The sequence below is a fragment of the Capricornis sumatraensis genome, chromosome 4 (genome assembly GCF_032405125.1).
Source record: "Capricornis sumatraensis isolate serow.1 chromosome 4, serow.2, whole genome shotgun sequence".
In the NCBI taxonomy this organism is placed as follows: Eukaryota; Metazoa; Chordata; class Mammalia; order Artiodactyla; family Bovidae; genus Capricornis; species Capricornis sumatraensis.
The window spans coordinates 143016934-143041861 of NC_091072.1; the positions used below are offsets into that span (position 1 = coordinate 143016934).

A 24928-nucleotide genomic window follows, 5' to 3' on the forward strand; every position below is an offset into this window, starting at 1 on the left:
CCCCCTTCCCACTCCCCGTGGTGGAAGTGGATTCTTAACCACTGGACCCCCAAGGAAGTCCCAAACTACACTTTTTGATATACTAATAGAAATTCAGAAGTAAATGAAAAGAGAAAAAACAAGGAAGGATAACCACAAAAGCAGTAATGTTGTTTTGATTAGAGTCCTGCCTGGGAGATTTGGCACCATAGGTATGTATAAACTGTAGGTAGGCTATGTACATATTTTCCAATCATCAAATACAGTTATCAGAATTAACAGTTTCACAGCCTCACTGGATCCTTGATTCCAATGCCCTGCATTTAGCAGTACATGGCACTGAAGAGAGAGCTTGAAGTCTTCCAGCTCTTTTTTCATTGTCTGAATTACTTTGTATAAAAATGAAGTTAGGGATTTCCCTGGTGGTCCAGTGGCTAAGACTCAGCATTCCCAATGCAGGGGGTCCAGGTTTGATCCCTGGTCAGGGAACTAGATCCCACATGCCACAAATAAAGATCCTGAGTGCCACAACTAAGACCTGGAGCAGCCAAATAAATAAATAAATAAATATTAAAAATGAAATTAAATGTTTTGTTTAGAAAAGAAATGAGAAACAGTCAAAGAAAATTAGACCAGCTTAACCTATTACAGTATTCGTGCCTGGAGAATTCCATGGACAGTGGAGGATGGCAGGCTACAGTTCATGGGGTCACAAAGAGTCGGACGCGACTGAGTGATCAACACTTTCACTTTCAAGGACTGTAGGGGAGGTAGAGTTTTCCCCCATAAACCACTGACCACTGTTGTTCAGACGGGTGCTGTCAACATTTACTAGAGCCCTGGAGCTGGAGTCGTGGATGGGAGGGGAGCCTTTAAAAATAATTTGAGAGGCAATGGCATGAAAGCATAAGGCATATAGGTGTGTTTTATATCCCTAAGGATTTTACAGTCCAATTAAGCGAAGAAGTAGCCAACATTTTTTATCATAGTGAGATATAGTTGAAGGAGACAGAGTTTGGTCACAGATTTAGAACATTCTTCTAATAGTCACGTGGGTTAGTATTGGACCCATAGGAAGGGTCATCCCAGGAGGTTTTGTACCTCTTCTTAGCTTGACACAGAATGGGCAAGCAGTCAGGTGATCATTGAATGTTGTTTAGTCGCTAAGTCATTTCTCACTCTTTGTGGCCCCATGGACTGTAGCCCACCAGGCTCCTCTGTCCATGGGATTCTCCAGGCAAGAATACTGGAGTGGGTTGCCATTTCTTTCTTCATGGGGTCTTCTCAACCCTGGGATCGAAACTGCATCTCTTGCACTGGCAAGCAGATTCTTTACCACTGAACCACCAGGGAATTTATATATTAGTATTCAGAGAGAATGGCAGAGACAAAAATGATGTAGAGGGAAATATTATTGTTACAAGTGAATATAAGAATTTTATGATCTGAGTGCTTTGGTAGGCTCTGTGTGGTAAGGTTTCCTGTAGGCTTTCATGGATATATGTGTATACCAGGTGTACATTCTTTAAAAATTATATACATTTATTTGGTATAGTATATATTTCTCTGGCCAAAGTGTAATCATTGTAAAGAGCTTATTGTACAAACATCTGGAAAGCAATTTATTTATTCATTTAAAAAATATTTGTTTGTTTATTTGGCTTCACCAGGTCTTCAGCAACATCACCAAGTTGTGGCACATGGAACCTTTAGTTGTGGCAAGGAAACTTAGTTGTGGCATATGGGATCCAGCTATCTGACCAGGGAACGAACCTGCACCCCCTGCATTGGAAGGTGGTCTTAAGTCCCTTTTGGTAGGAATTTAGAGGTATGATTCTTTGGATACCCTCTCTAGTCCCACCAATTCATGGCATCCTAAGAGATTTACACCAACTCAGGACAGTCAAAAAAAAGAAAGAAACTGGGTTCTAACATTGAGAGCCACAGAAAGTGATCCTCTACAGTCGGTGTAATTATCCAGATATATGAAAGATCAGTAGTGGGCTTCTATTATCTTATATATGGCATGTCTGGCCGGCCTCTAGAAGGCATGTATTGTCCAACCTGTTCTAGAACTGATTTTCTCAGAGACAGAACATTCAGTGGTATCTCCCAATCATACACAGATTCTAATTATCCTCTCAAGGCCATGGAACTGTAAATGCTATTGATAGCAAATGAGACTGGTACACTGAAAATTCCAAAATATCATTGAGGGGAATGAAGCAAGAACAGAATAAATGGAAAGACATCCCATAGGAAGTAGGAAGACTTAATATTGTTAAGACGACAATCTTCCCAAGTTGATAGATATAGTCAATGTAGTCTCTGCCAAAATTCCAGATGGCCTTTTTTTTTTAGGGATGGTCAGGTTGATTCTAAAATTCATTTAAAAAGAAACACAAGGGATTGAAAGTATCCAGAGCAATCTTCAAAAAGAGAACAAAGCTGTAGGACTCAGTTAATAATTTGAATTTTTTTTTTGAGGGGAGGCCACATTGAGCAGCTTATAGGATCTTAGTTTCCCAACTAGGGATTGAATCCAGACCCTTAGCAGTGAAAATGCTGAGTCTTAACTACTGGACCATCAGGGAATCCCCACAACTTAATTATTTTAAAACATACTACAAAGCTTCAGTGATTAAGACCATGTGATGTTGGCATAAGGAGAATCTGGGGTTCAGACCCTATAACCCCTGTTTACTGGCCTCCAGCTTCAGGTTGAATTATGGTCTCAGATTTCCTGGTTTTCAACTTGCAGGTGGCAGATTGTAGGACTTTTCAGCCTCCATAACCTTGTGAGCCAATTCCTATTTTGTTATGGTCTTTACAGACCAGGACCTGGGGACTGGAGTCGATGAAAAGAAGGATGCGAGGGACCCAAGTCTCGTGTGAAACAAGGGTACTTTATTTGCAGAAACACATGCTTATATATCTTCAATAAAATAATTACTCAACCATTAAAAAGAATGAAATTCCACCAGTTGCAACAAAATGGATAGACCTTTAAGTGAAAGGTAACTGAAGGGAGTCACTGAAGGGAATCCAAGTAGGTGCTCTTTCCCATGATCTAATATATATACATATATATGTATGTAAATCTTTCTCTATATATCCTATTGGACTTCCATGATGGCTGACTGGTAAAGTATCTGCCTGCCAATGAAGGAGATCCCTGGGTGAGGATGATCCTCTGGAGAAGGAAATGGCAAACCATTCCAGTATTCTTGCCTGGGAAATTCCCATGGAAAGAGGAGCCTGGAGGGCTCAAAGAATCAGACATGACTTAGCGACTAAACAACAGAATATAAGTTTATCTCCTTGCTCCAGTGTCCAGTTTCTTCGGATTGCTACCTGTTATTAAGCCGTGTCTTTGAATTCTGTGCTGTGTGTGCTGGACTAAGTCACTCAGTTGTGTCCAACTCCTTGTGATCCCATCAACTATAGCCTGCCAGGCTTCTCTGTCCAAGGGATTCTCCAGGCAAGAATACTGGAGTGGGTTGCTGTTTCCTTCTCCAGGGGATCTTCCTGATCCAGGGAATGAACCCAGGTCTCCCGCATTGCAGGCAGATGCTTTAACCTCTGAGCCCCCAGGGAAGCCCACAAAGGGCTGATCAAATAAAACTGATCATGAGAACCTTGCTCTGGAAATGAAATAGAAGGTCACGTTGCATCCAAAAGTGAATGCTCTGTATAAGTGTGACATCTAAGTGAAAGGGTTTGAGCATGGACTTGGGTCTTTGGACACAGGTGTGCATGGCTATGTGTTGTCACTGGGGGTTTCCACCCTGAGCAACTCTATGTGGGGACACTTACACAGGACTTTCTGTTTTGTGCTCAAGTATGTGTCAGTGGGTGTGTAGTTTGGTTTCTGGGCAGAGCTCACGAGCTGGAGCTGGCTGTCACCTGCCCCTTTCTTTCTCCTGTGCTTGGTAAGAGAGGTACTCACAGGACTGACTTCCTAGAGTCAAACTCGTTCAACTGGCTGCTCCCTGAATAAAAATAATTACCTCTGATAATGCACCAAAAAGGAAGTAAGTGAAAAGGAAAATAAGAATCAGAATGACGTTTTCAAATTATGTTTGATTGTCCTGGCTGAGCTAACGTTTTATTTTTAGGACGTTGTTCTCTCCATCCTTTTTCAAGGCTTGCTGTTTCTTACAGAGTGTTTTCCCTTTCATGTGGTCTTGTGGAATTGTGGGAACTCTCACCTTGCCTTTTTGCCTCACAAACTAAATCAGAGGGACTTTGCTATCTTACAATTCATTAACTTCATAGATACCTCGCTATGTGCAAACCCACAGATAAGACAATCAAACTTTCCTTTTCTCTCTAGGATGTTCCTCCTGGCTACTCCTCTGTTGACTTAGGCTTCTGTCAACCAGCCACACACCTGTCTGCCTTCTGAGTTGTAAGGAAATTGTTTAATTTTCATTCCCTCAGACAAACTCATGGAGCTCCAGGAAGAGTGAAAAGAAGATTCAACTGGCTGGGAGGTTTCTTTGCATATGTGTTTCCAGAACTGAGACACTCTGCCTCAATAAGGTATTAGTGGTTATTAGTATCAATAATAGGGTTTCCTAGATGGCACTAGAAGTAAAGAACCCACCTGCTAATGCAGGAGATGTAAGAGAAGTGGGTTCGATCCCTGGGTCGGGAAGATCCCCTGGAGGAGGGCATGGCAACCCACTCCAGTATTCTTGCCTGGAGAATCTTCTTGAACAGAGGAGCCTGGCAGGTTACAATCCATGGGATCACAAAGAGTTGGAAACGACTAAGCGACTAAACACAGCATATGCTGATTGTGTAGAGTATAACCGTATAAAGAATCTCTGGCCAGGTTAACAAGAAACTGGTAACTATAGTCTTCTTGAAGGGGAATTGGGAACTGGATAGATGGAGAAAGACGGGGTAGAAAAAAGATTTTCATGGTATACCATTTTGTAGTTTTATTTTTGAATCATGAATATATTTCCTTTTTGTTTAAAAAAGAGAGAGAGAGAGAGAGAAGAGAGCTTAGCACTGACACTTTCTTTAACCCATACCCTGGTAAGAATGAGTGTCTGTGTCTATATTTATATGAAGAATAGAGGAAGCTTCGAGAGCTGCAAAGCTAAATAGTTTTATTCACAGCTGCTATCTGCTCATTAGTAGTGAGAATGGAGTGGAGGGGTATGTCAGAGAAGGAAAGCAAGTGTATAACTCATCTCTCTTGAAATCCACCAACTATTTGTTCATGCTCTGAATTAGGTTTGTGTAAAAATGAAATTAAGTGTTTTGTTTAAAAAATTAGGAGATACACAGTAAAAGAAAATTAGACCTGCTTAAGGACTGCTAGGGAGATAAATCTTTCCCATATCTGTTCCCATGAACCACAATGTTACATCATTTGTGAACTTGATCATCAGAGCGGGAGACTAGGGCAGGAGGGGAGGCTTTAAAATAATTTGAGAAACAACGGCACGAACGGATCAGACCAGATCAAGGCTGGATTAGCTGTAGAAAATGAAAATGGCAGGAAGAAACAGTTTCTTCCCGTTTGAATATCAGATAGATAGATAGAGATGAATTGGTGGCTCAGAGAGTTCCAGGTGGCCCGATACTTAATAACCAGTGATCTGGAGAGGTGTTTTAAAGTTCTGTGTGTGCTCCATTTTATTTTTGTCAAAACAACTCAATCCTTGGGAATCATTCTCAGTGGTGCCCTGTGCATCCTCAAGGGGTCAAGCGCTGGAGTGGACCACTGCGTTGTGATGGGAAATGAGAGGGGCGTGATGCGGATGCTGTTGGAATGCAGTCTCAGTGACAAGTTGTGTAGTAAGTACAAGGGATACAGAGATCCGCCCTCTGATTTTTGATGGAGATTAACATTTGAAGAGGGCTTCGGAACAAGGCTTCCCAGGTGGCGCTAGAGGTAAACAATCCACCTGCCAAGGCAGGAGACCTGAGAGACACAGGTTTGATCCCTGAGTTGGGAAGATTCCCTTGAGAAGGGCATGACAAACCCACTCCAGTATTCTTGCCTGGAGAATCCCATGGACAGAGGAGCCTGGTGGGCTACAGTCCATAGGGTCGCACAGAGTCAGACACAACTAAAGTGACTTAGCGTGCATGCACAAGATCTGAAGAGATTCTGGAAGAAAGATCGTTTGATTTCTAATAAAATGAAGAGAGGGGTGAGAAAGGAATTGGCGTTAGGGAGCATTTTCTTTGAAGGAGGCGGGCAGGGTGGGGGAGAGTGGCAATCGGAGATAAAGATGTACTGCATTTTCATCTCAGCAGGAAAAATGAGAGAGGAGGCACAGGGTATGCTTGCTGGGCTGAGAAACAGGGGCATAGGGATTCAGATCAGGGAGCTGATCTTAATTATGGTAGACAGATCAGAAGGAAGAGATCATCATGTCACATACGGTGAGCTGAAGACTCAGGGGAGGGGGAGTCCAGTTAGGGGGCTTCTTCAATCTCTTCTTGCTTGATCTCCTACCTAGTTATCCGGGAACAGCAGTATGAAATCATCATCATCCCAACCCTCCTAGTTGGTACCTTCTTCATCCTCCTTGGCGTCATCCTGTGGCTTTTTATCAGAGGACAGAGAGCCCAACAGTCTCCAGGACCTCGAGGTAAGATTCAAACAGGCTGGGCAGTGACTTGGGAAAGATGGAGATGGTAGGAAAGAAGACCCAAGCTTCAGTGAGCTCAAATCTCAAGGACTCTGATGAGATAGAGGGTATGGGTCCCCTCCTGTGGAGTTGAGAGCAACAGGTGAGCCTTTCTTAGGAATGTCATGAGTTGAAATTCAATATATGAATTTCTTATATTAATATAACAAGAAATTTCAGAATTTCTTGTTAGCTGAAAGAAGAGAAGGCAAGAGAGGCCTCATGTAACCTCTTTCTGTTTTCTTTGTCCTATTGCACCATTAAATCTTTGGCCATGTGAGTGTCTAAGGACTGGGGAGGAAGCCTGGGGATAAAGCCAAAGGCTTTGTAATGAGCTTAGAAGGATGGCATTTTACTCTATAATACATTCCACCTCTATTTTGTGCTTCTGGAATTTCTGATGTAAAGGAGTAGCCTTAATAATAGTTTTTTTTTTCCTTGATGATTTTAAAAAAATTATTTATTTATGGTTGTTCTGGTCTTCACTGCTGCTCCTGGCTTTCTCTAGTTTTGGCCAGCAAGGATTACCCTTCGTCGTGGTGCATGGACTTAACACTGGTGGCTTCTCTTGTTGTGGAACATGGGCTGCAGGGCACTGAGGCTCAGAAGTTGTGGTGCACGGGCTTAGTTGCCCTGTAACATGTCGAATCTTCCTGGATCAGGGACTGATCCCATATCCCCTCCATTGGTAGGCAAATTCTTAAACAATGGACCACCAGGGAAGTCCCATAATAGTCTTTGATGCACGAGGTAGGAGATGATAACATGCTATTCTGGAATATCACTGAGCATATGATGAAAGAGAGTCAGCTTGAATGGAAAACTCAGAGAAAAAAGAAGGGAAAAAAATCCTGACAGCAATATGAATCTCTAGAGTGGTGGATCCCTTCTCCTTCTCTAAACTGTATCCTAATTTTCTTATTTGTTGTTGTTGTTGTTGAGTCACTTAAGTCGTGTCCAACTTTTTGTGACCCATGGACTGCAGCACACCAGGCTTCCCGGTCCTCTCCTATCTCCCCAAGTCTGCTCAAGTTTATGTCCATTAAGTTGGTGATGCTATCTAACCATCTCATTCTCTGTCAACCCCTTCTCCTTTTGCATTTAATCTTTGCCAGCATCAGGGTCTTTTCCAATGAGTCGGCTCTTCGTATCAAGTGGCCAAAGAATTGGAGCTTCAGCTTCAGCAACAGTCCTTCTAATGAATATTCAGGATTGATTTCCTTTAGGATTAATTGATTTGATCTTCTTGCAGTCCAAGGGACTCTCAAGACTCTTCTCCAGCACCACAGTTAAAATATATAGCATATGTAAAACAGAAGTCCTGAAATTCCCTCACAATTTCCTCGTCATAGTCTTCCCTGTCATAATAAATGGCAAGCCCAGCTCGCTATGTGTTCAATGTAAAATGAAGTCTAAATGAAATCTGAACATGTCCTTGCCTCCTCTTTCTCTCACATTCTGTATCCAATCTATTAGCAAATCCTGTTTAACTGAACTTTCAAAATAGACTCAAGTCACCCTCACCTCTCATAAAAAATTGTAATACACCATTATCTAGTTTCCCTGCTTCTGCCTGTATGCTTTCACGGTCTGTTCTCCTCAGAGCAGTGGAATGATTCTTTTAAGGCCTAAGTGAGCCCTGTTAATTGTCTGCATGAAACCTCCAGTAGCTTCTCATCTTAGAATGAAAAATAGATTAAATTCTTTCAGTGGCCTAACATGATCAGAGTCCTCTCTGGCCTCATCTCTTATAACCCTCTTATCTCACCTGGTTCCAGGCTCACCAATTTCAATGTTGTTGTTTAGTCACTAACTCGTGTCCCACTCTTTGAAACTCCATGGACTGTATGTAGCCTATCAGGCTCCTCTGTCCATGGGATTTTCCAGGCAAGAATACTGGAGTGGGTTGCCATTTCCTTCTCCAGGGGATCTTCCCCACCCAGGAATCTAACCCAGGTCTCCTGCATTGCGGGCAGAGTCTTTACCGACTGAGCTACAAGGGAAGCCTGTAACCACTGGACTGCCAGGGAAATCTAAGACTTTCTTGATTGAGACTCTGGGAAATGTGGAATAATTTGATTCTGGGGACAACTTGAGGGAAGAAGAATAACTTTAGCTTAGAGTTGAGTACTTATCCATACCTCTGTTTCACCCTTGAAAGTCACTTTATTGACTCAAATGATAGTTCCCCTCACTGTTATCACCACCTTTAGGTGTCCATGGTATTCAGTAGCTTTTTGAATTGTCTCTAGACTCTACTCATACTGAACTGGAATTCTGAGAAAGACTGAACAGAAATGTCTTTACCAGTTTTCAGAGGTCCATCTTGAGTTGCCTTAGAAGTAATGGGATTATGGCATATATTCTACAAGGTTTGTGTTGATGCTGGTTCATTGAGAAGCACCTGAAGGTACCTCACATTGACCCAAGAGAGACCATTTCTGAAGGGACTTCTTGCTGGTTTGTTTGAGGTTCTGATTTCCTGGAGTCCCTGGGGCCAGGAAAAAGCTGTTTGGTGTCACCTCTTTGTTTTAGGTGTTGCCCACGTGCCTCCATCTGGGAACCTAAGCCAGGAAGCAGCAGGACCTGGGGGAACTGTGTTTGTACCGCTTGAGGAGACCTCGGTGGAAAGCCTTCTGCGAACCTCTGCAAAAGTCCTGGCTAAGCTGCAGGTGCCCCGGGAGCAACTCTCTGAAGTTCTGGAGCAAATCCACAGTGGTAGCTATGGGGCCATCTATCGCACCACGATACACACTGGGAGCCCTGCAAAGCCCAAGAGTGTGGTCCTCAAGACTTTAAAAGGTAAAAGGAGGAGTATTGCACTTCTTTTCCTCTTTTAACATTTTTACTGTGAACCCTCAACAGGGAATGCTAACAGGATTTTCAGACATTAGGATGTTAATCAGCAGATAGTTGTGACCACAGCTGGCCCACCATAAGAAGAGAATAGAAAGTAAAAATTCAAGAACAGAAAAGTTCTTCTTTGGGTTTTTCCCTAGCTCAACCTTGCCTATCAAGGCTGTTAAAACTAACTTTTTGCCTACTGAATATTTCTTGGATGAGGATTTTGAGGTTGTTTCTTCATTTTTCTTGACTATTTGATTTCTTTTCCAGATACTTCATTTTCTTTTGGACTGATACTCATGATGTGGACTAGTAATGATGGATACATAAAGCAGAACAAAGATAGGATTAGCAAGAATCATAATCAAACGGTCTAGAAGTGATAATATTTTAATGTGTGATACCATTTTTTATCATTGCTATTTTTATTGAATGTAATTAAAAGCAGAAGGAACAATAAACAATTTCTCCAGCAAACAAAAGAAAACAAGCAAACAAAGCAGAAGCAGAGTGCTTTAAGAAAGCAGCAGGATACAGATCTTTTCTTGGGTTAGAATATTGAGGTTTGGGAGTAGATTGTCACCTCAGCTTAATCTGTATAATAGTCACACATATTTGGAACCTGCTCACCATCCTGGATTCCTTATTCTTCAAATCTGTAAAGCTCTGTCAGAAAGTCATTCTTTACACATCAAATGAGAATTATGAAATTTGAACCTATATATATATATATCAACCATTAGTTTTCTATTCCTTCAACAAAATATTAATATCTAGGTTATAGTCATAAACTAGATGGACTGGAATGGGTGAATTTAATGCAGATGACCATTATATCTACTACTGCGGGCAGGAATCCCTTAGAAGAAATGGAGTAGCCATCATGGTCAACGAAAGAGTCCGAAATGCAGTACCTGGTGCAATCTCAAAAATGACAGAATGACCTCTGTTCGTTTCTAAGGCAAACCATTCAATATTACGGTAATCCAAGCCTATGCCCCAAACAGTAACACTGAAGAAGCTGAAGTTGAACGGTTCTATGAAGACCTACAAGACTTTTTAGAACTAACACCCAAAAAAGATGTCCCTTTTATCATAGGGGACTGGAATACAAAAGTAGGAAGTCAAGAGACACCTGGAGTAACAGGGAAGTTTGGCCTTGGAGTACAAAACGAAGCAGGGCAAAGATGAATAGAGTTCTCCCAAGAGAACACACTAGTCATAGAAAAAAGCCTCTTCCAACAATACAAGAGAAGACTCTACACATGGACATCACCAGATGGTCAACATTGAAATCAGATTGATTATATTCTTTGCACCCAAAGAAGGAGAAGCTCTATACAGTCAGCAAAAACAAGACAAGGAGCTGACTGTGGCTCAGATCATGAACTCCTTATTGCCAAATTCAGACTGAAATTGAAGAAAGTGGGGAAAACCACTAGACCATTCAGGTATGACCTAAATCAAATGATAACCTTATGATTATACAGTGGAAGTGAGAAATAGATTGAGGGGACTAGATCTGATAGACACAGTGCCTGATGAACTATGGACTGAGATTCCTGACATTGTACAGGAGACAGGGATCAAGACCATCCCCATGGAAAAGAAATGCAAAAAAGTAAAATGGCTGTCTGAGGAGGCCTTAAAAATAGCTGTGAAAAGGAGAGAAGCGAAAAGCAAAGGAGAAAAGGAAAGATATAAGCATCTGAATGCAGAGTTCCAAAGAATAGCAAGGAGAGATAAGAAAGCCTTCCTCAGCAATCAATGCAAAGAAATAGAGGAAAACAACAGAATGGGAAAGACTAGAGTTCTCTTCAAGAAAATTAGAGATACCAAGGGAACATTTCATGCAAAGATGGGCTCGATAAAGGACAGAAATGGTATGGACCTAACAGAAGCAGAAGATACTAAATAGAGGTGGCAAGAATACACAGGAGAACTGTACAAAAAAGAGCTTCATAACCAAGATAATCATGATGGTGTGATCACTCACCTAGAGCCAGACTTCCTGGAATGTGAAGTCAAGTGGGCCTTAGAAAGCATCACTACGAACAAAGCTAGTGGAGGTGATGGGATTCCAGTTGAGCTCTTTCAAATTCTGAAAGATGATGCTGTGAAAGTGCTGCACTCAATATGCCAGCAAATTTGGGAAATTCAGCAGTGGCCACAGAACTGGAAATGGTCAGTTTTCATTCCAATACCAAAGAAAGGCAATGACAAAGAATGCTCAAACTACCGCACAATTGCGCTCATCTCACATGATAGTAAAGTAATGTTCAAAATTCTCCAAGCCAGGACTCAGTAGTACGTGAACTGTGAACTTCCAGACGTTCAAGCTCGTTTTAGAAAAGGCAGAGGAGTCAGGGTTCAAATTGCCAACATCCGCTGGATCATCAAAAAAACAAGAGAGTTCCAGAAAAACATCTATTTCTGCTTTATTAACTATGCCAAAGCCTTTGACTGTGTGGATCACAATAAATTGTGGAAAATTCTGAAAGAGATGGGAATACCAGACCAGCTATCCTGCCTCCTGAGAAACCTATATACAAGTCAGGAAGCAACAGTTAGAACTGGACATGGAACAACAGAGTGGTTCCAAATAGGAAAAGGAGTACGTCAAGGCTGTATATTGTCACCCTGCTTATTTAACTTCTATGAAGAGTATATCATGAGAAATGCTGGGCTAGAGGAAGCACAAGCTAGAATCAAGATTGCCAGGAGAAATATCAATAACCTTAGATATGCAGATGGCACCACCCTTATGGCAGAAAGTGAAGAGGAGCTAAAAAGCCTCTTGATGAAAGTGAAAGAGGAGAGTGAAAAAGTTGGCTTAAACCTCAACATTCAGAAAACTAAGATCATGGCATCTGGTCCCATCACTTCATGGTAAATAGATGGGGAAACAGTGGAAATAGTGTCAAACTTTATTTTTCTGGGCTCCAAAATCACTGCAGATGGTGACTGCAGCCATGAAATTAAAAGATGCTTACTCCTTGGAAGGAAAGTTATGACCAACCTAGATAGCATATTCAAAAGCAGAGACGTTACTTTGCCAACAAAGGTCCGTCTAGTCAAGGCTATGGTTTTTCCAGTGGTCATGTTATGGATGTGAGAGTTGGACTGTGAAGAAAGCTGAGTACCGAAGAATTGATGGTTTTGAACTGTGGTGTTGGAGAAGACTCTTGAGAGTCCCTTGGACTGCAAGGAGATCCAACCAGTCCTTCCTAAAGGAGATTAGTCCTGGGTGTTCATTGGAAGGACTGATGCTGAAGCCGAAACTCCAGTACTTTGGCCAACTCTTTGGCGAAGAGTTGACTCATTGGAAAAGACCCTGATGCTGGGAGGGTTTGGGGGCAGGAGGAGAAGGGGATGACAGAGGATGAGATGGCTGGATGGCATCACCGACTCGATGGACGTGAGTTTGAGTGAACTCTGGGAGTTGGTGATGGACATGGAGGCCTGGCGTGCTGTGATTCATGGGGTCGCAGAGACATGACTGAGCAACTTAGCTGATGTTATAGTCAGGGGCTTCCATGTAGCTCAGCAGTAAGGAATCCATCTGCAATGCAGGAGAAACAGGTTCAATCCCTAGGTCAGGAAGATCCCCTGGAGAACGAAATGGCAACCCATTCCAGTATTTTTGCCTGCAGAATTCCATAGACAGAGGAGGTTGGTTGACTACAGTCTATGAGGTCCCAAAAGAATCAGACATAACTTAGTGACTAAATAAGAAGAAAATAGTATGTGTGGTAATAGTTTAATGTAAGCAGAACAGTTGTCTATTAGGCAGAGGAAAGTCTAACTAGTTCTGAAGAACCGTGGTTCCATGTTACCTTTGATAAAAGGACAGTGACATCGAAGATCATCTAATTGATCCCCTCTCTGTTTACTCTTGGTGTGCACTCATTCGCTTTTGAGGCCTTGAAATTTATCATCTCTGAGGTTGCTTCCTGAGTCATACTCCCCACTTTATTGGCACTCTGACTGCTCATTCCCCATGGTTCTTCTGTCCTCCACAGAACCAACTGGGCTTCAAGAGGTGCAGGATTTCTTAGGACGAATCCAATTCTATCAATACTTGGGGAAGCACAAAAACCTGGTACATCTGGAAGGCTGTTGCACAGACAGGCTGCCGCTCTACATGGTGCTGGAGGATGTGGCCCAGGGAGACCTGCTCAGCTTTCTCTGGACCTGTCGCCGGGTGAGTGGTGGGGCAGAGGTGTTAGCAAGAAAGGCTTGACCTGGTTGATTAGCTGTGCACATACCAATTAGCCTGACAAATTCTGTTCTTCCTTCATTCTGCTATTCACCTACATTCTTTATTGTCTTCCTGGTCCAATAAATCATGGCACTCCTCTGCATACCTGGGAATCTCTCATACTATCTCTCCTTGAATCTTTTAGCTTTTGTACATTTTTTAGTTTTTAAATTTTTATTTATTTATTTTTGGCCGTGCCATGTGGTTAGTGGGAGCTAACTTCCCCGACAAGGGATCGAACCCAGGCCCTTTGCAGTAAACGTGTGGGTTCTTAACCAGTGGATTGCCAAAGGAATTCCCAAGTCCTTATTTTTTTGTGTCTTTGCCCTAGCTTCAGTAATTGCACTTAAGAATATTTCCCTATTTTTTCCTGTAGATCTGTTCATGTCATTTTGATGTAAAGCCTTTTTCTTTATCTCTAGGATGTGATGACCGTGGATGGTCTTCCCTATGACCTCACAGAGAAACAAATATATCACATTGGAAAGCAGGTCCTTTTGGCTTTGGTAAGGCTTGGAGAAGTGATAACAGATGGCAGTGATCTTTGTTGTTAGCCTGGTATTTAATGTCATATTTCTTATATTTATGTTCTCAAATGGGGTATATATTATAAACGAAATCTGATGGAAGTTAGGGGGCAGAAACTCAAGCATCGATAAATAGTTTTCAGTTTTCTCTTTATGAAATTATTTAGATAATATAATTCAGGATTTGTCATTCTAGGTAGAAAGTGGTCGATTTAGGGTTTCTAGAAGAAACAGGAAGGGTGTCATTTCTTTTATTGTTTATTAAAAAATAATATTTTTTTTTGGACACACCATGAGGCATGCAGGATCTTAGTTCCCCAACCAGGGATCAAACCTGTGCCCCGGGAAGCACAGAATCTTAACTACTGGACCACCAGGGTAGTCCCAAGAAGGGTTTTGAAAGGTTTCTCAGTCTTAAAGGTAAAAGCACCAGAGCCAACAGCTATATGTCCACATGTTGTTCACTCAGTCGTGTCTGACTGTTTGCAGCTGTATGGACTGTAGCCGGCCAGGCTCCTCTGTCTTCCACTATCTCCCAGAGTTTGCTCAAATTCATGTCTATTGAGTTGGTGATGCTATCTAGTCACCCCATCCTCTGCTGCCCCCTTCTCATCCTTCCCGATATATACTATTACCAGATGTAAAAGAGGAAAAGATGAATCGGTAGAAGATTCGGGAAGAGAAAACAAATGGGTGAAAGGCTACAGAGCCAGAAGGATGTTTATAATTTATACCTGAAGAATAAGAAATACTAGCTCAGAATGTGTTAGGCAGGAGACTTGCTATAATACTGAACGTGACAGGAATTGCAATATAGTTGAAAAGGAACAAAGAAAGGGGTGAAAATGAGATCATTTCTTTATTTTAAACTAACCTAGATAAGGGCTTCCCTAGTGGTCCAGTGGTTGACTCTGCACTTCTGATGCAAGGGGCACGAGTTTAATCCCTGGCCAGGGAACTAGGATCCCACATGTCTTATCAATGTCATCCAGGTGCAGTGGTTCTCAAACACCTTCTTGGCTGTGCTGGAATAATTTTGATACTTCTTAAAAATATGGATTACCAGGCTCCTCTTCCTATATTTTGGTTAAGTAAATCCAGAGTTAAAACCTTATGAGTTTATAAAGCTTTCAGGTAGTTCTGATTTGCGGGTATGCTCAGTAGCTCAGTCGTGTCCGACTTTGTGACCCCATGGACTGCAGCCCTTCAGGATCCCCTGTTCATGGGATTTTCCAGTCAAGAACACTGGAGTGGGTTTTTACTTCTGGACTAAAAAGTATTAGTAGAATTTGTAATATTTCTATGAATTAGAATACCTGGCTCTGGTCACTTAATACCTATGTGGCCTCATGTAATCATTTAGATTTATCAGAAAGCTACTTCCCTAACTTACCCCATCTAGTTACTTTAGGGACAAAATGAGATGATGTAAAATTGTATACAAATTTACTATTGTGACAGTTTTGCTATGCATTGTTGTTGTTGTGCAGTCACTAAGTTGTATCTGACTCTTTGTAACCCCATGACCTGCAACATGCCAGGCTTCCCCATGCTTTACTATCTCCCAGAGCTTGCTCAGATTCATGTCCATTGAGTTGGTGATGCTATCTAACCGTCTCATCCTCTGCTGCCCTCTTCTCCTTTTGCCTTCAATCTTTCCCAGCATCAGAGTCTTTTCCAATGAGTTGGCTCTTCCCATCAGGTGACCAAAGTATTGGAGTTTCAGCTTCAGCATCAGTCCTTCCAGTGAACACCCAGGACTGACCTCCTTTAGAATGGACTGGTTGGATCTCCTTGCAGTCCAAGGGACTCTCAAGAGCCTTCTCCAACACCAAGTTCAAAAGCATCAATTCTTCGGTGCTCAGCTTTCTTTATAGTCCAACTCTCACATCCATAAATGACCACTGGAAAAACCATAGCCTTGGCTAGATGGACCTTTGTTGGCAAAGTAACTTCTCTGTTTTTGAATATGCTGTCTAGGATGGTCATAACTTTCCTTCCAAGGAGTAAGCATCTTTTAATTTCATGGCTGCAATCACCATCTGCAGTGATTTGGAGCCCAGAAAAATAGTCAGCCATTGTTTCCACTGTTTCCCCATCTATTTGCCATGAAGTGATGCCATGATCTTCGTTTTCTGAATGTTGAGGTTTAAGCCAACTTTTTCACTCTCCTCTTTCACTTTTATCAAGAGGCTCTTTAGTTCTTCTTCACTTTCTGCCATAAGGGTGGTGTCATCTGCATATCTGAGGTTGTTGATATTTCTCCCGGCAATCTTGATTCCAGCTTGTGCTTCCTCCAGCCCAGTGTTTCAGAAAAATGTGAAATCAGGCCAGGGCTGGATTCAGAATATGAGATTTTATTTTCCAAACCCAGTATGAATATTATTTGGCTTATTTGCTCAGTTTGCTATTCTTGGTTTGTTTGTTTAAAGCAAAGCTAGTATATTTACTAATAAATTTGTCTTCAGAAATAAAAAGGGTATATCAATGTATCAAAAATGTATGGATCAATGTCAGACCCAGAGAATGTAAACACAAAAAGTGCACCCTTTTGTAAGCTCTGGACTCCAGTTGAAAACAGTATACCTGTATAGAGCTTCCCTGGTAGCTCAGCTGGTAAGCAATCTGCCTGCTATGCAGGAGGCCCTGGTTTGATTGCTGAGTCAGGAAGATCCCCTGGAGGAGGGCATGGCAACCCACTCCAGTATCCTTGCCTGGAGAATCCCATGGACAGAGGAGCCTGGAGGGCTACAGTCCATGGAATCAAAAAGAGTCGGACCCAACTGAGCAACTAAGCACATAGGGCTTCCCAAATGGAACAGTCATAAAGAATCTGCCTGCCAATGCAGAAGATGCAAGAAAAGGCTTGGGTTTGCTACCTGTATCAGGAAGATCTCCTGGAGGAGGAAACGGCAAACCACTCCAGTATTCTTGTTTGGGAAATCCCATGGACAGAGGAGCCTGGTTGGGCTACAGTCCATGGAGTTGCAAAGAGGCACAACTGAGCAACTGAGCACATAGGTTCATCAGTTGTAACAAATGTATCACAGTGATGCAAGTTGTTAATAATAGAGGAAACTAAGGGGCAGGAGGCGTGAGCGCTCTGGGTTTTCCACTCAACATTGTTTTTACCCTAAAACCACTCATAAAAAAATAATAAAGTTTTTATTATTTTTTTAAAGAATGAATTTCTGGTATCAGTTTGTTGATCTTAAACACAATGCCAACATGTCTGATTCATTATAAGTATTGTGCTTCTTATGAATTAGAATATTAGGTTCTGGTCACTGCCACTTAGTACCTGTGTGGACGTGACATGTGAATTTTTTTTATTATTAAACTTTTTATTTTGTATTGCAGTATAACTGATAAACAATGTTGTGATAGTTTCAGGTGGACAACAAAGGGACTCAGCCATATAAATACATATTGCTATATTTAAAATGGATAACCAACAAGGACCTACTATAGAGCACAGGGAACTCTCAGTGTTATGTGGCAGCCTGGATGGGAGGGAGTTTGGGGGAGAACGGATATGTCATTATTAATGCAGCTTGTTCAGGGTAGAAAAAGTCTTTTCGAGGATCTCCTTCATTTTATCTGGGACCCAAGCCACGACCTCAGAGAGCTGATGCATTTTGACCTCACATTGACAGGAATTTCTCCAGGAGAAGCGTCTGTTCCATGGCGACGTGGCAGCCAGGAATATTCTGATCCAGTGTGACCTCACTGCTAAGCTCTGTGGGCTGGGCCTGGCTTACGAAGTTTACTCCCGAGGGGCCATCTCCTCCAGTCGTGTCGTACCTCTCAAGTGGCTTGCCCCAGAACGGCTTCTCCTGAAACCAGCTGGCATCAAAGGAGACATGTACGGTTTGTTCCTGCCCCGTGGAGTTCCTCCTTTCTTGATTTCAGCGTCCTCCTGCCTGTGAATATGACTGTGTCTATTGTCAATTAAGTCTACGCATGAAGTCTCTGCTTTGAAGTCAGACAGACTTTCAAGCAAAAATGTGTGTTATGTGGCAGAGCTCATATTTGTCAGCTGTCTGCAATCCTTTTTAATGCCTCCTGAAGTATTCCCTCTGTGTTAGATTAGAGGCCTTAATTAGGAGAAAAAAATGAAAAATGAGTAGATTATTCACACCAATATCTGAGGATTTGATTTGGGAGAGTTTTATCTCTTTATCTAGTTTTATCTGAAAGGCAGATCCACTTAATCAAAAGTTTAAACTAGGAGCTATTAAAATAAAAATAAATATATATATATATATTTACATATATATGCATATATATATGTATGGGTTGTGCTAAGTTGCTTGAGTTGTATCTGACTGTGACAGACTCCTCTGTCCATGAAATTTTCCAGGCAAGAATACCGGAGTTGGGTAGCCTATTCCTCCTCCAGGGGGTCCTCCTGACCCAGGGATCAAATCCTATCTTTTACCTCTCCTGCATTGGCAGGCAGGTGCGCCACCAGGGAAGCCCATGTATATATGTGTTTATATACTCAATTTATTTTAACTTAAAACATATAAATGGATATTTATTTATCAGTCTTTCAGAGGAAGGCCAAGAGGCTACACGTGCTATGCTAATTGAAGTTACATGTTGTATTTCTTGTATAAAACAATTGTGATGCAGTTTGACTGCAGGCATTTATTGTTAATTTTCCCCCAGTTTTCTACAGTTGTCTCACACAGTTTGACAACACTATCTTTTTAGTGGCTTGATTTTAGAGAATGTTTTCAAAGCATTCAACCTAGTTTTCAGGGAGCTTAGGCTTTTGGCATGTATATTTAATCAATCCACATGGTATGTAATTGATTGCATCGTTATAGTTATATGTATGATTGGCATAAACAGGATTGCAAAGAATTGCAATTGACTCTTGGTAACCATATGACTCATCTGCTTGGAGAAGCAGGTAGGCATAAAACAAAATGTCTTACCAACCTTGAATGTTAGGAGCTTCAGGGGAAATTTAGAACATCAGTTAATGTGGTGAATCTATTAAGACACTGATTTTTCATTTCATTGCTGTTTCACTAATATCTGCTTTTCAATAGAGGTCTGAAAGTAATTAACTCCCTGGGGAGATACTGCTCATTTCACAATGATGCTGTAGAATAATGAAACATATGTCTCTCAAATCATATTGTTTAGGCAACTACTTGCTCCATTTATGTATAAAACTTGCTCTGTTAATGTTTTACCTAGGTTTGGGCAGTTAGATCTACTGAGGAAATAGTAGACAAATGATAAACCCTGCTTGGCCTTGAACTAAGAATAAAAGCTGGAATTTCAGCAGGAAGGAATAGAAAAGATGAAAAAGATACACAGGGGAATTTTTATATGTTTGAGTGAATATGTTTGCATTTGCATAAGCACTCATGGCATTTAACAAATAAGAGTAAATATCTATTAATGTGTAAATACCTATTAATATATAATATCTATTCATATGTAATATTTAACAAATAATAGTAAATATCTATTAATGTGTAGAAAGGAGACATAAATCGAGCTCTCGGGCAAATTAGATTCTAAGGGGACTGGACAGAAATATTTTCTAATGGCATAACTACATTGCTTATTCTACCAATCACCCTTGATTCCCATTAACTGCCATTGTCATGGGTTTCTTTTTTTTAATTTTTATTTTTTAAATTTAATTTTTTTATTATTATTATGTTTACTTTACAATATTATATTGGTTTTGCCACACATCAACATGAATCTGCCACAGGTGTACATGTGTTTCCAATCCTGAACCCGCCTCCCACCTCTGCATACCATCCCTCTGGGTCATCCCAGTGCACCAGCTCCAAGCACCCTGTATCCTGCATCGAACCTGGACTGGCGATTCACTTCTTATATGATATTATACATGTTTCAATGCCGTTCTCCCAAATCATCCCACCTTCTCCCTCTCCCAGAGTCCAAAAGACTGTTCGATACATCTGTGTCTCTTTTGCTGTCTTGCATACAGGGTTATCGTTACCATCTTTCTAAATTCTATATATATGTGTTAGTATACTGTATTGGTGTCATGGGTTTCTTACTGAAGGTCTCTGTATTTAAGTGAGCTATCTTTATGAAAGGCAGAAATAAAAATGAAGTAAACAGCTTTGTTCCTTTTACAGCTGGTCTTTTGGGATCCTGCTGTACGAGATGGTGACTCTAGGTAAGGAGAGTCCCCAAAGTAGTGTGCACCCATATAGGAATATGCAAGGATGTTTATTTGTGTGGTAGATGGCATTTGCTGTGAAAAGAGGTTTCGACACAATTGCTGAAGATTGAACTGAGCTGACACATTTTCAGAATCCAAGCTTGATTTTTGAGGTAGTCTTATAAAATCATGATTCCCTCCCTATCTGTCTCCCTCCTTCCTCTTTCTTTCCCCCAAGACTTTAACAATTCCATGGCATATTTTAAAATCCAAGCAGTATTACAAGGATGACCTTGTGTGTGCTCAGTTGCTCAGTCGTGTCCAACTCTTTGCAACCCCATGGACTGTTGCCTGCCAGGTTCCTCTGTCCATGGAATTTTTCAGGCAAATTATTGCTGGAGAGGGTTGCCATTTCCTTCTCCAGGGGATCTTCCCCACCCAGAGATCAAAACCACATCTCTTGAGTTTCCTGCAATGGAAGGCGTATTCTTTACCACTAGCGCCACCTGGGAAACCCCTAGGCTGATCTTGCATAAATATAAAAATGTTGTCTTTAGATTTATTAATCCATTTGACTGAGAAACTGCAGCACTTTCTCTTGTTTGAGAAGTAGAGGGCAGATCTTATTTCTCGCTCAGCTTTATTTTGTTACATTCCTAAATACTTGCCATTTTCCTAAATTATCAGGTCTCCGTCCCCCAACATCTCCTTTCTCCAAAATTCTCCAAGTTATACCCTTATCTGATCACCAGGGATCAACTATATTATGCCTATTAGGTTTCCTACTTTTGTAGGTGATTAGCCCAGGTGGATGGAGAATAGTGTTGGTTATAATTTATAATCTAGAAGACTCTAAAGTTGTCTTACTTGTCTCTTTCCATACCAACAGGGGCACCTCCATATCCTGAAGTCCCTCCTACCAATATCCTACAGCATCTCCAAAGAGGGCAAATCATGGAGAGACCCAGTAGCTGCACACACACCATGTAAGTGGCTTTTAAAATCTTTTTTGCTCTTTATCAGTCATGCCCTTTGTAAAGTGGCTCAGATGATTCTCAGCTGTCCTCTATGTGCTAAGGCACAACCTTAAACCAAACCTATGCAGAAAATACATCTGCTCATATATATGTGTATATGTGTCTTTACATTTGTGTGTGTGTACGTGTGTGTGTGTATACACGCACAAACACAAACACACACATATACAATATGGAGGCAGACACTGAATGCTATATTATAAATTTAGATTTGCCAACATTGTTAAAGTTTAGTTCCTCTGGAATCTTTAAAACAGACGAAATCCAGGGCAGGTACAGCACTGTTTTAGCTATATAAATGTCAGTCTCAGAGACTACCAGATTCAGTTCTAATATAATTGTCATAAAATCCACAGTTACTCACTGGTTCTTATTTGATACCTAACTTAAAAAAAATTTTCCTGGTTCTAAGCATGTTGGAAGCCCATCAGAAGAAAGACAGTGAGAAGAAATTAGACAGCAGAAGGAAGATATCAAATTGCCAGCAGAAAGGGACAGTTGTTGAACTAATATAGAAGCAGAAAAGTAAAAATTACATGCAGAATTTCATAAACAATGAAGTACAAAGCAGGTTATGATAGACTATAAGAAAGGCTTCAATTATTTTTAAGAAAGCAGGAGATAATATATTGATATACATTTCTATTTAAATTGCTGTTATTTTGTAAATTCTTCAGTACTGAAAAGGTAACTTTCTAGCCCCTGAGTTTCCCACAAATACAAACAGTAATTGTATCAAGCATATTAAAAATGCTAAAAATCATAACTGTATATACTTATATACACATAGGATAGTGATGATACTGGCTGGATATACTAGAATGAAATTATTGACAAATATTTCTTGTAGGCTATATATATATGTGTGTGGCTGTCCTTGATACTGGGGATAGGCAGAGACATTTAACTGAAAAAGTACCTGATCTTGAACCTTGTAATATTTGGATGAGGAATACCTGAAAGAACATGAAAATCAACAGAAAGTGTGAAGCAATGAGTAGACTGGTTAAAAACTCAGATTCATGTCATAGTCAAAAAGACACATTTCAGTCTTGAGTCCTATATGTTACATTGTTTGCTTAACTTAAAACAGGTAAAATGATAGTTCTACCTCAAAGTAATTGTGAGGCTGCAATGAAATAATGCATGTTAAGTTTCCCTTCCATGCCTTTTGGGCTTCCCTGATGGCTCAGTGGGTAAAGAATCTGCTTGTAATGCAGGAGACACAGGACCTCAGGTTGGGTCCTTGGGTCGAAAAGATCCCCTGGAGAAGGAAATGGCAACCCACTCTAGTATTGTTGCCTAGAAAATCCCATGGACAGAGGAGCTTGGTGGGCCACAATCTGTGGGGTTGCAAAGTCAGACATGACTGAATAGTCGACTAAGCACACCATGCCTTTTATAATAAGTATGTTCTTGGTAAATGTTATCAGTATTAGTAGAGTAACATAACATCTTATACAAAGTCTAATGGTACAACATTAAAGAGTATGGGAAACACAGGTTATAAGGGAAGGAATTGAAAATTCCTACTTATACCATTAGCAAAGAATAACCAGGGAGAGGATATTAATGCCTCGGGCAGAGCATAAGCAAAGAAAAAGCTGGGTGTTACTAACCATGTCTGGGGCATAGCTAGATGTTGTCTTAGGAGGAGGAGAGGGCTCCTGGTAAGCAAGGCCTATGTGGTAAGAAGCTGGGGCGTAGGATGCCGACTTTATAAGATGAACGGTAGGAAACTGCTGTTCTTGGGTGGTAATGAGACTTGATAAAGAGTGTTTGATAACAGACTGTGTTACACATTCTCTAGAAACTGGATTGAAACAAAGACAGACTGAAGGTGGTAAATACATCTATCTAAGGCCAATTCCTGGGGAAGCTAAATAATAAAGGGAGAAAATGACCTGGACTAATGGAAAGAACTATCTGATTACAGTATCTGAAATTAGTATGAATCATGTTATTCCATATCTTCTTATTTTCCCCTGTTGTAATGTAGCTCATACTGGTAGATAAGTTATAGCAGTGGTCTGGAATGATGTAAATTCATAATATGTAGGATGAAAACACTCAACTTCTGAAAGAGTTTTTGGTAATAGAAAAAACAACAAACTATTTTGTCATACTGGTTGTAGTACAGCAGAAACCAACATAACGTTGACCCCATGGACTGTAGCCTGACAGGCTCCTCTGACCATGGAATTCTTCAGGCAAGAACACTGGAGTGGGTAGCCATGCCCTCCTCCAGGGGATCTTCCCGACCCAGAGATTGAATCCGGGTCTCCTGTATTGGAGTCTTGTCTTTACCATCTGTGCCCTGAGGAAAGCCCATAAAACGATTATATCCCAAATTTTTAAAAGAAGGAAAAGAAAAAGAATAAGGTGATGAAATAGGATTAGAAGATTCGAGTGAATAAAGGAACTCACGTGAATTCACATTCATGTAAGAAACTTTGCATTCATGTAAAAAAAAAAAAAAAAAAAGATTCTTTGTTGACTGAGCCACTAGGGAAGCCCATAGTATAACTATTGACTAGTATTAACTAGTATACTATTCGTGTGACTAGTATAACTATTCTCTACATTTATGTGTGTTCAGTGTTTTCCATAATAAAAGTTATAGTAGAAAAAAATCATCAGTCATTCCTATTATAAAAAAAGGCTAAGATATTAAGAGATTCAGTATGTAGGAAGGTGAGAAGGAATAGTATTCTCTGGGAAGAGTATGGGACAGGGTAATGAATAGATTACAGAATTGTAGGGTTCTTTTGTTAAGATTTGTAAGCGAAGAAGCATATTTTTCAAACATTTGCCTTGTCAAGGAAGTCATTTTCTCTTGTTCCCCTTTCAGGTATGGTCTCATGAAGTCCTGCTGGCGCTGGAGTGAGGACAGCCGCCCCTCACTTAGAAAGCTACACTCGTGTCTCGAAACTGCTGCTCAAAGTGCAAATGACAAGGCTGTGTTGCAAGTACCAGAGCTGGTGGTACCTGAATTGTATGCAGCTGTGGCAGGTATCAGCGTGGAGAGTATCTCCTACTGCTACAGCATCTTATGAAGGTCCTGGGACAACACCCACTCAGGGGAGATCGTATACTCTTGAAACCAGTTCCTCCAAGAACAAAGACTTTCTAGTGGGAGTTAAAGGGAGAAATAGGACATGGATCTTGAATCTTCCCCTACACATTTCCCTAGAAGCCTGAAATGATGCTGGATGAGACTGCCCTCACCATGTACCCCTGAGACGGAGAAATGCAGTTTCATTTCTGTCGTCCCAATTCTGAAGACACAGGGTAGATGGACTGGACAGTGTCCGGGCAAGGGAGGTTTTACAGATTTGCAATCTTTGTTGCAACATGGCATAGATAAGTTGGTCCCTCCTACCACAGGCTTGTTTCCTTCAAAACGTGCTTTTATCTAGACTATAGTAAGGTCCAGAAGATTGGAATCAAATGAG

At 41.0% G+C, this 24928-nt stretch overlaps 1 protein-coding gene across 1 annotated transcript; it reads left to right on the top strand.

Annotated features, from left to right (window-relative positions):
* The first annotated feature begins 5732 nt into the window (after positions 1 to 5732).
* Positions 5733 to 24529, top strand: LOC138078758 (tyrosine-protein kinase STYK1-like). Its single transcript, XM_068971509.1, has 9 exons — positions 5733 to 5796; positions 6468 to 6599; positions 9174 to 9440; positions 13505 to 13686; positions 14166 to 14249; positions 17927 to 18135; positions 20411 to 20451; positions 21326 to 21422; positions 24325 to 24529. Exons 1-9 carry the CDS (start codon positions 5733 to 5735, stop codon positions 24527 to 24529), a joined length of 1281 nt encoding a protein of 426 aa, XP_068827610.1.
* Positions 24530 to 24928: the final 399 nt, after the last annotated feature.

Bases quoted from the DNA above. Each gene is read 5' to 3' on its own strand.
- LOC138078758 (XM_068971509.1), top strand. From the start codon at position 5,733: ATGGGAAATGAGAGGGGCGTGATGCGGATGCTGTTGGAATGCAGTCTC. The intron at 9,441-13,504 runs GTAAAAGGAGGA...TGTCCTCCACAG, and splicing joins GGTCCTCAAGACTTTAAAAG to AACCAACTGGGCTTCAAGAG. The intron at 18,136-20,410 runs GTACGGTTTGTT...TTCCTTTTACAG, and splicing joins GCTGGCATCAAAGGAGACAT to CTGGTCTTTTGGGATCCTGC.